Source organism: Mangifera indica, chromosome 11 (assembly GCF_011075055.1).
Source record: "Mangifera indica cultivar Alphonso chromosome 11, CATAS_Mindica_2.1, whole genome shotgun sequence".
Classification (NCBI taxonomy): Eukaryota; Viridiplantae; Streptophyta; class Magnoliopsida; order Sapindales; family Anacardiaceae; genus Mangifera; species Mangifera indica.
In genome coordinates this window covers 12,291,493-12,303,180 of record NC_058147.1, presented here as the reverse complement: position 1 = coordinate 12,303,180, position 11,688 = coordinate 12,291,493, and the positions used below count along the sequence as shown (strand labels likewise).

General features: G+C 30.0%; 1 protein-coding gene across 1 annotated transcript; it reads left to right on the top strand.

Moving 5' to 3' along the window:
- Positions 1–8,481: 8,481 nt before the first annotated feature.
- On the top strand, positions 8,482–11,146 carry LOC123229088 (pentatricopeptide repeat-containing protein At3g22470, mitochondrial-like). The gene is made up of 2 exons (XM_044654668.1): positions 8,482–10,061; positions 11,052–11,146. Exons 1-2 carry the CDS (start codon positions 8,575–8,577, stop codon positions 11,056–11,058), a joined length of 1,494 nt encoding a protein of 497 aa, XP_044510603.1. The 5' UTR covers positions 8,482–8,574; the 3' UTR covers positions 11,059–11,146.
- Positions 11,147–11,688: the final 542 nt, after the last annotated feature.

The following is an 11,688-nucleotide window of genomic DNA, read 5'->3' as shown; positions in this document are numbered from 1 at the left end:
AACCACAATAATCGTTTGAGGCATTTAGTTGATTCATTCTTATGTATGCTCAACTTCATCAAATCATACATTTAATCCAAAGCCCAACCTTATTTTTTTCTTCTACTTTTTTTTTTTAATTCTAAAATGCATGGAACTTGATGAAGTTTTTTCTTTTTTAATGCATATTGAGTGGAACTATTTAGCAACACATTTTACCTAACAATAAGCTAAGTTAAATCAAACTATTCCACGGGGGAAATCTAGACTATTCTATGCATGTCGTAGTATTAGGTTTTTAATAACTTAACATGTCTAATCGTCTACCCTCTTTGTGCCACGACATTGCTCTTCAAATTCCAAGGCATAACTTACTATGTCTTTTCAGTGTCTGCCACATCACATTCTTGGATGTGGAGTCTTTGAATCCTCTTTCTTGAATATGAGAATCTATCATTTGAAATATCAAAACTGCTTTGTTTTAACTTCAATTCTTAATATGTTTGACTGTCATAGTCACAAAATCTCTTCCATAATATCATTTTCAAACACCCGAGACATGATAACACACAAAAATTTGCCCATTATTTTGTTGAAAAACACATTTATAGCACAATTAATTCTAATCACTCAAATCAAACCTAATATTTCACAATAAATTCTGAAAAACACTATGGATAAGTGAATTTTCAAGAACTTATCAACAGTTATAAAAGAAAAAAAATTATTTAAGAAGATAAAAAGTTGTTCATTTTTAGATCCCAATAGCAACAACAACTAAAATTGACCTTAACGGTTCTTTTACTGTTGGAAGAAGCATTTTAAAAATAAAGGAAAAAATGATGACGTCTAGTGGCTTATATATTTCTCTAGTCGAAGAATGTCGAGATTTTCATAAGATATTTTCACTATTTCTAAAATACAGCTCTCTCTCTCTTTCTCTAAATACCTAAGACACGAATCTTCAAATCAACTTTTATTTGATCAATGTTTCGACAGCCATAAAGCATGATCAGATGGTGAGTGATTTGATTTAATAGATATTTCTATCTGTTAGTCAGATTTTTTAAATTCGATTTAATAGTTGTAATCGTTTCTTCAATAAAAAATAGAGATATTTTTTTCTCAAAGTGCCTAAAATTCAGGCGAAACCTTTCATGGTATCAAAGTTTTGTGACTAGCATTATAAAATGGATTATTCATGGATTTCTTCTAGTTCTACTTTAAGATCTGATAGAAGCCTCGAGTCTAATGATATTGTATTTACTCATTCAACCCATATCAAAAGTATTTCCTGTGTTGAGCTTAATTAGGCAGTCGATCCTAAACTGCTAGAAAAAATTATCACTACTAGTGTGCATAGATGTTTATTTTATTAGTTCGCACAATTTAGAAGAGCGTTTAATCGGATTAGTTGCTTGTCCTTAACATTTTTTAGTTGTTCAAAATGAGTTTATGTGTGTTACAATTAAGAAAATGAATCCTGAATTTGTTGTGTGAAAAAAGTGTATGTAACATCCCCTTTAAAAATATTAGGGAAATTATATTAAATGGCCAAATTACTCATCCATTAAGCAAAAAAGCCCAATTTCCCTATTCATAAGCAAAAATGTCCAATTTTCCTATTCCTAAGCAAACATGCCCTAAACTTTTTTTAAAATACCAAAATTACCCTTCACCACATCTATATAAACCCTCTCTCCCACTCTTATTACACACACTTCTCATCTTACTCAAACACTCACTCTCACTCTCATTTTTACTCAATATCAATTAGTATAGGTTCGTTTGGATAAAAAAAATTCATATTTCTAAATTCGAATAGAAAAAAGGCTATTCATGAAAAAAAATATTTATATGAATCTTAACCTAAAAACTTAATTTTATTTGTTAAATCTAGTTTATATGTCATGTAAATGGAGTACTTGAATATTAGATAATAATATAGCGGTTAAATGAATGTTAGAGAAGTATGGGGGTATTTTGATATTATACAATATATAAAGCATTTAAATAACATGTTAAGAATAGATAGGTATATTTTGATACAAGACAACATACAAAGGTGTTAAATGAAGTGTTAGATAATTATGGATGGTTAAATGAAATGTTATAAAAATATGAGAGGCATTTTGATATTAAACATTGTAAGAGCATTATAAATGAAATTTTAGGAATAGATAGATGTATTTTGATATGACACAACATACAAGGGTGGTAAATACAATGTTAGGTAATTATAGGGGTAAAATAAATATTAAAAAAATATAGGGGGTATTTTCAAATTACATAATACATGAAGGATTTAAATAATAGGTTAAGAGTAGATAGATGTTTTTTGATACAAGAGAACATAAAATGGTGTTAAATGAAATGTTAGATAATTATAAGGGGTTAAATAAAATGTTAAGAAAAACATGAGGGTATTTAAATATTTCATAATATATGAAAGATTTAAAAACATGTTAAAAATAAATAGATGTATTTTGATAATAGAAAACATACGAGGGTATTAAATAAAATATTAGATAAGTATGGGGGCTAAATAAAATGTTAAAAAATATAGGGGGTATTTTGATATTAAACATAGTAAGAAAGCTTTAAATGAAATATTAAGAATAGATATATATATTTTGATATAAGGTAACAGAAAAAGTTGTTAAACAAATTGTTAGATAATTATAGGGGGTTAAATAAAATTTAGGAAAACATAGAGGGTATTTTGATATTAAACATTATAAGAACATTTTTAATAAAATATTAAGAATAGATAGATACATTTTGATATAAGATATTATACAAGGGTGTTAAATAAAATATTAGATAATTATAGGGAGTTAGATAAAATATTAAAAAATATGTATGGGGTATTTTGATATTAAACATTGTAAAAACGTTTTAAATGGAATATTAAGAAAAAATAGATGCATTTTGATACAAAATAACATACGAGGGTGTTACATAAATTGTTAAATAATTATAGGGGTTAAATGAAATATTAAAAAAATATGAAGGGTTTTTTATATTAATAATTATAAAACTGTTTTACATAGTTATTACAAATTTTTGGTTATAAATAAATAATTATTTTCAAAAACTTGTCATTGCAGGATTAAAATTAAAATAGATGGTTATGCATCAGTTCGTTATCAAGGAGAATGGATTCAAGGTGGCGACAACACAATAAAATATGTTGGAGGATCCAAACAATTGATTAAAATTCCTTATGAAATAACATTTGAGGGATTTATTGAGCTTTTAAAGGAGTCTTGCGGTATTGATCCAATGAAAAACTACCTTCAACTATCAATGAAGCCAAAAAAAATTGAATTCGATTGCCCCGTACAGATCCAAAATGATGAAGAGTCCAGGGTCTTATTGATATGTTTCAGTACTTACAATAATGTATTCCTATTTTTGTTACATGTACCCTAATTGAAGGATAAGTGGAAAAAGATGCGGATGAAGATGAAGATGAAGATGAAGGAAAAATTAGTGGGGTGAAAAAAGAATATGATTTGGAAAACTTGATTGATTTTAGTAATGACCCATTGTACATCGTAAACTCATGGGCTAATGGAGAAAAAGATAAGGTTCCTGACTGGGGTGACTTTGATAGAAATAATATGCCTAATATTCCTTCTGAAGAGGTAGAACCCGAATATATGACACCAGTTACTGAGGGTATGGATAGTTTGCAGCTTGAAAATCCTATTTCAGGTGGTAGAAATTATTCTGGGCCATTTTTTGACAATATCCCCACTGATCCGTTTAGGTGGCTTCCTAATTTTTCTCCACAACCATTAACATCATCAGGTGGTACCAAATCGATCCGAGAAAAAAATGGTGTAAAGGTTGGTGATATTTTTCATAATAAAGTACAATTGAAAGATGCTATGAAGCAATTTATCTTACTTAAAGGATTTCAATTCATGTTTAAGAAGTCTGACAGGGTCCGATGGGAAATTAAGTGTAAGGCTGAAAATTGTGAATGGTATATACATGCAAACAAGTCCAAAGTCGATGAAGTGTTTCAAATCAACCATATGAATCCTACCCACACATGTTCAGTTGATCAAATCTTACCATATCATAAATAAGTGTACTAATAAGGTCAAAATTTGTGTTAATTGATCGAATTTATCGGCCTAAGAAAATAATTGTGGACATCGCTGACCAATATAAAATTGACATTTCATATTCATAGGCGTGCGGGCAAGAAACTGGGCTATAAATGCATTAAAGAGCTCACCGGAGGAATCATTTATGCTCTTACCAAATTATTACTACAATCTATAGCATACTAATCGGGGCACCGTTACTGTTATTGAAACAGACGATGACCATCGATTTAAGAATTTTTTCATGACATTAGGATGTTTTGCTTGTGTATTCAAAGACTGAAATTTGAATTCTAAACATTGAAATACCTTAGAATGTCAACAATCAAAAAATTATTTAAAAATCTTGAAAATACAAATCGATATATCATAAAATGACAAAATTCAAAAAAACAAAACTAAAATTTGAATTCTATACGTTGAAATTCCATAGATTATGAATAGTTAAAAAATCGTTAGAAAATTTGAAAAAAAAGAGTCGATTTCTCCTAAAACAACAAAAATTGAAAAAACGGAATTCAAATTCGAATTTTATAAGTTGAAATACGTAAGAATGTTACTAATCAAAAAATCATTCGAAAATCTGAAAAATACAAGTCGATACATCATAAAACCATGAAATTCGAAAAAATGAAATTGAAATTCAAAAATACAAATCGATATATACTATAAACAAAAAAATCGAAATATTGAGTTGAAAATACGTTATTACATCGTAAAATGTGTCAAAAAAACACAAAAATTGAAAAATTAAATGTCAAATTCGAAAACTATATATTGAAGTACCCTAAAATAGAAAAAATAGATATAAAATTCAAAAACTATACGTCAAGGAGCCTTAGATATGAAAAATATCAATTTACCCCCTGAGAAAATTTCTACTGCAAACAGGTTCAATATTAATCCCTTGCCCCCTCAGCAATTTTCTAATCTCTTAGTGCCCCTGTAGTTTCAAAAAAGTAAATTTTTCCCCTAACACACGATATTCAAGACATTAGCTTATTGCCACATGGCAAATTTCATAAACACCCCCTGTGGACTAGCCACTCTTCGCTAGCTCCCTACGGTTTACTTAACCCCTTAACCCACGGTCATGTACATGTTAAGCGTCGTTCTAAATCAAAACCGTAAAATTTTAAACCGTAAAATTTCACTCAAATCTCAATAATATGAGCAATAACTTGATTCAAACAAGATTAAGGAAGATTTACTAACCTTCTTTGTCATTTTCGGTCATCAAAAATTATCAGAAATCTCTTCGCCCGTGGGATGACCGTAAAGCGAAAATTTTCTTTAAATTTGCACAATGGAATCGTGGAAGATTGCTGTGGGAAATAAGAAAATTTTCTTTGTTTATATATAGGGGTAGTTTGGTCATTTCACAAAAATGGGGCATTTTTTCTTAAACCTGATTGTTTTGGATAATTTTGCTTAGACTCTCTTAATTTTGGGCATTTAATATAATTTCCCAAAATATTATCCTTCAAAGGGAAACGTAAGTACATAAACTAAAAAAACATGCATAACACTTAAAAGTGTTTATCCATCAAATCATAATTTTAAAAAATTTCATAGATACCCTTTATTAAATTTAAATGCGAAAACATGCAAAAAAGTCTAAATACATAAAGATACTTAAATAATATGTGTAACAAACCAAGATAAATCCATACATAGCACTCATTACCTAGAAAACATTAAAAGTAGAGGAGTGAGTAATAAATTACCTGGTTGTATTAAGGTTTTACTTAAACTTAATTAATGCCCATTATAACCTTGACTTGCTTTCACTCTAACTTAGTCATTAGAAGTACTTTTCTTGGACTTCAATCTTTAATGACTTTGTCATTAGAAGTGTTTCTGATCCTTTCTTGACTTTATCTTAGGAACACCTTTGGTCCTATATAGTCATCTCAAAAAACACTAAGGTCTCATAACTATGATAACAAAATCTCTTGGTCATCTAAGATACACTCGAGATCTTATATTTAGATAACTTTCCCTCTAAATACTTGAAAACTCAGGTGAAAACACTTTATACTTTTACAAAATACTTAAATTTATGTGTTGATCAAATTAGGTTAAAACATAGATTTGTCACCTTGGTCATGTAACATACTATGCAGTCTCATTTCCTTAAAAACATTATTATACTGTGATATCATATGCAAGCCCTACTATGGGCTATTTTACCCTTTTACGAATATTCTGTCCTGCTAACTATAAGCGATGCTCTACTATGGCCATATGTAGAAAGAATCTTATAAGTGTCCTCTCATAACAACCCTCATGAAACATATCTACTAATAAAAGATTATGGTTTAATATGATAACACTGATTGGGATATGCTCATGTATAAACATACATGCATCTCGAGTCCCTAACTTAATTTAGACTCGTAAGTAGTTTTCACCCTAATTTTTCTTTCTCTTATGGCCTAACTATACTGTTAAACTCTTTAGGCATGACTCAGTACTACTATATACGATATACATCGGTATTATCCTTCGGACAACATTATGAATTTTTGGGTTCATGACTTAGCTCAACTTTACTTCCTTATCGAATGTACAATAGTACATCCTAGGGCTCACAGTCACATACCTAGTCTCTCGCACATGGTTAACTACTCACAAGCATCCTTGATCATGATGCACATTCTTGTACATAGGCGTGCACATCTTCCTCATTAATGACTTGGCCTTCCTCTTCATAGTCATGTTGAAACCCTAGGGATATAATCCACTTTTTACTTTGTGAACAACCATATGCCCTTTTTGTACAGCCATCCACCATAACCTATTCTACATGTCACAAAAGGTCATTTGTGTCTTTTGTACGAACATCCACCAATTGTCAAAAATTATAATCAAATCAAATCAGAATCAGAATAAGATTAAATTAAAGTCAAAATCATATCAATAAAAAACAAGATCAAATTAAATTAAATAGTGTTGACTATAATCTTTATATGTTTATTATGATCTTTCCTTATTAATTTCTACCTATAATATTAGGAATAAAATGTTTTTGTATCATCCTGTTCATAACTCTTGAACTCTTAATCAATAATTCTCTATCTATTATACGTTGTGCTTTGATAAATGTTATACTTAAAATTTTTTTATATAAGATTAAAATGTTATGCTCATTCTATAAATCATCAATGTTATTTCCAATTAATTACCATAAATATATATATAAAAGGCATTTGTTATTTCCCCACACTTTACAGTATAATAAATTTCATAATGGGCGAAAGATTTTTTCCCACTTAAGATTTAGTTCACTAACAAAATTATATATGTTAATTTTTAAAAATCTAAATATTTACATGTTATTCAAATTTGTTAGTTTAATTGTAAATTATTAATTTACCCTTTTTAACATATATGTATACATACACATGAAAAATCAAAAATTGACAAAGGAGTATCATTTAGACAACTAACTTTTTCCCCTTGTCCAAGAGTTTCATATTATTCATATTTTTTCCTCCTACAACTACCCCCTAAGTTTTGAAACATTATATTTTCACCTATGTCTTCGACAAACTTCTCCCTTCATCTTTGGCTGACGAGGAAAACCAAGGAACGAGGCTTAATCTTGTTAACTAAGAAAATCAACATTGCCAACAAAAAACTAAGGAACCAAGCCAACGATCATGTGTGCAAATAAAAAAAAGGATGGTTGAAACAAGATTCGACAAAGGGAGGGAACTGAGCCAATGTGATGAGCATCAATGACAGAAGGAGAGTGTTGACTTTTGCTAGAAAAAAGAGTGACAATATCACCAATAAAAGATTACACTTTCATCAAGGATTTTGCTCGTTTACAATTGAAACTTTAATAAAGAGGCCAAAAATATTATTGGCAAGGGAGAGAGTTTCAACAAAATGAAAATTATATTGTCGGACCGAGAAGAAAGGTTATAAAAGGAAGAGAATGTAGTTGTAGAGTGTAACTTTGATTTTATAAAAGTTAAGAGGGTGGTTGATAAGTTAAAAATAAGAAACCCTAACAAGAAGAAGTGTTAGTTTTCAAAGCTATAATGAAAAAAAATGAGTTTTTAAAATTAAACTAAGCAAAAAGGATAAAATTTTATTTTTTTAATATTATTAAATACAATGACACTTATACTCTTATTATTAATAGATTAAAATAGTAGTTAAATATTTAAATTTTAAAAGTTAACAAGTAAGACTTTGTTAGTGGACTGAACCTTGGGTAGAATAACTTGTTTTGCCTTCATATTTCAATTTTATATTTCAAATTATTAGTCATTCATTAAAAAGGACTAAAGTTTTAAATGTTTTATATAGGGGTACTTATAGTACTGTTACACTTAATCACAAAAGAGGACAAATCAGTAATTATTACGATGAATTCCTTGTGCTATACACGAGGTTCGTTTCAGCTGGGTTGTTGCCTAATTTGATTACTTTGAACATTGTTATTAATTGCTTATGCAAAATGGCCCGGGTTTCTGACGGTTTTGTGGTTTTTGGGAGTATTTTTAGAAGGGGTTTTTACCCTGCCGCTGTGACTTTTACTAGTCTGATTAATGGTCTTTGTAAGGAGGGCAAAATTAAGAAGGCGATTGAATTGTTTAGAAAAATGGTTTCTGTTGGATGTAGGCCTAATGTGGTTACAGTTGGGAGTTTGATCACTGGCTTGTGTAGAACAGGTAATGTCACTGTTGCCCTTCAGTTATTTGAGGAAATGAATAATGGGAATGGTGAATTTGGTGTCATTTGCAAGCCTGATGTTGTTTGCTATGCTGCTATTATTGATGGTCTTTGCAAATATGGGTTAGTAGACAAGGCGAAGAAACTGTTTTCAGAAATGAAGTCCAAGGCTGTTAATCCAGATGTGATTACTTACAACACTTTAATTTATGGATTGTGTAATACATCTAATTGGGAGGAGGCTAAAACTTTATTTGCAGAAATGTTGGATGAAGGTGTAAAGCCTAATGAGGTGACATTTACTGTGGTTATGGATGAACTTTGTAAGAAAGGGAAGATTGATGAAGCCAATGGATTGCTCCAACTAATGATTAATAGAGGTATTCACCCCAGCACATTTGCTTACAATGCAATTTTAAGTGGTTACTGCTTGGCAGGTAGAATTGAGGACGCAAGAAAACTATTTGATTCCATGGAAAGTAAGGGGTGTAAGCCTAATGTTTTTAGCTTCAGTATTTTGATGGATGGTATGTGCTTGGCAAATAAAATTGATGATGCTAAGGAATTGTTTTCTTTGATGTTGAGTAAGGGATGCAAACCTGATGTAGTTAGCTACACTACGTTGATCAATTGGTATTGCAAGAATCGAAAAGCTGATGAAGCTATTTGTGTTTATAAGGAAATGACCTCAAAGGGAATTCAGCCAACAATCGTTACATTTAACATCTTGCTAAAAGGTCTTTTCATATATGGTAAAGTTGGAAATGCAAAAAAACTATTTGGTGAGATGCAACTTAGTAATGTTCCTCCCAATTTAATTACGTATAATATTCTTATTGATGGGTTTTGCAAAAATGGTTGTGTTTTGGAGGCTGTTGAACTGTTTCATTCTTTAAGAAACGGAAACATTCATCCTGACATCATTACTTTCAATTGTCTCATTGATGGTTTGTGCAAAACAAGAAGACTCAATATTGCTTTGGAACTATTTAACAGATGGCGCAATGAAGGATTTGTTCCAGATGTTGTGACATATAACATTCTGTTGTATGGACTTTGTAAAGAAGGGAAGTTGGAGATGGCAAGTAATTTGTTATCAGATATGGAACAAAACGGTTGTGCTCCAGATTGCATCAGTTTTAGTACTCTTTTGTCTGGTTTCTTGCAAAATAATGAGACTTCAAAAGTGGTAGAACTTCTTCACAAAATGAAAGAGAGAAATGTAAAGCCAGATGCATCCACGGCTTCAATTATTCTAGATTTACTACAAAGGTATAGAAACTACAGTGAAGTCCTAAATTTGCTACCAGGGTTCTCTAACCAAGAACCTACGGATAGTTGATTGTCAAGTAACTGCATTTTCTGAGGGAGTACAACTTATCACAAGAGTCTTGCCAGATGTCAAAGTTTCTATGTAAAGGTTTTTGCCAACATAGTAGTGCTCAATAGGAAATATGAAATTTCGGTCTCCTTATTAGGGAAAAAAAAAATCAGTCAACCAATAAATATCCATGTCAACCTTAAATTGTGCATGTTAACCAAGAAATATCCTGGTCATGATTTCTAAATTAAAACAAAAGTCTAAATTTAAATGGTATTAAAGGTTGGACCTGTTTCTGTGTAAGAGAATGCAAGTTAGGTTTTTCTATTGGAAAATATGAAATTTCAGTCCCTGTATTTAAAAAAAAAGAAAGTTTCAATTTTTTTTATTCAAAAAACTAATAGTTCGGTACATTCAAGTGTTGTTATTTCTAAACTAAATTGTTATATTTTATTGACTGCAATCCACATTTCAATCCTGTTAATCTGAGTAAAGTTGCAAGATGAATAGTCGATGGTGAATTTTGCATCCTTATCTATGTTCAGTCTAGTTTCTCTCCTCATTTGCAAAACCCATGATACGTTAATATTCAAACTCAATAGTATGGTAGTCCGCTTGAAGTCTATTATTTATTACAGTATCAGAATTCCTGAAGTCATTAGTACTAGTATGGTTGAGTCTATGTATTTTTTCATGTTGGATTAACATGTTTCATGATAGCTGTTAGATTATTTATTTGAACACCAAGTAATGAATTATTTTGTGAACTTAATTAATTCTAAAATGATATTAAATTAGTGTAATGATACTCAACCCAAGTTATTCCCAGATTATAATCCATATCTTCATTTTTTGGTGGTTTAGCGTGACCATCAAGTTGCTATTAGTATGTGGCTGACACATCTTTGTTTCTAACAAGTGCATTTTTAATGTTATCAAAGGTTGTAGATGGCTTCACATTCAAGGTTGTTGATTAAAATGATGTGATTGAACCAATAAAGAAATCGTATGAACTCTTTTGCAAATTATAATTGGATGGTGAAGAAGACTAAGAAAGTGTGTGCTTATTGTGTGTTAAAAAGAAGTGTGGTTATAAAGTGATGTGTAAGTTTACAATACTGGTTTCTGGGTGTCATTTTTAGTAATATTTTTTTTTTCACTTTTTAAATTTTTATTGATTTCAGGTGTCATTTTTGTCATTGAATTAATGGGTTTATTATATGTGTGGGATTGTTTGTCATCAGAATCTTATAAGATTTATCTAGGAAGTCAAGATGAAACAGTGAGGTTTTGGTATTGTCTCTTTGTCTAGCCACGATTGTTCTTTGGGATTACTTGGTTTTTGATTTGTTGGTATTTAGAAAATTTCTTAATTCATTGATTATTTGATTTGTTTCTTTAATAAGGACTGAAATTAATTTATTTTTTATATTATTTTAGACTTTTTTTATTAGAGGCATATAAAACTTTTGATAAAGATATGTATTAGATAACAAAACTAAGGGTGTAAACAACGTTGAGTCGCTTATGACCTAGATGTCTTAAGTTAGGTTTGGCTTGATTTAAGTAAAGTCAAGT

Excerpts from the sequence above, each read along its gene's own strand:
- LOC123229088 (XM_044654668.1), top strand. The coding sequence starts at position 8,575 with ATGGCCCGGGTTTCTGACGGTTTTGTGGTTTTTGGGAGTATTTTTAGA.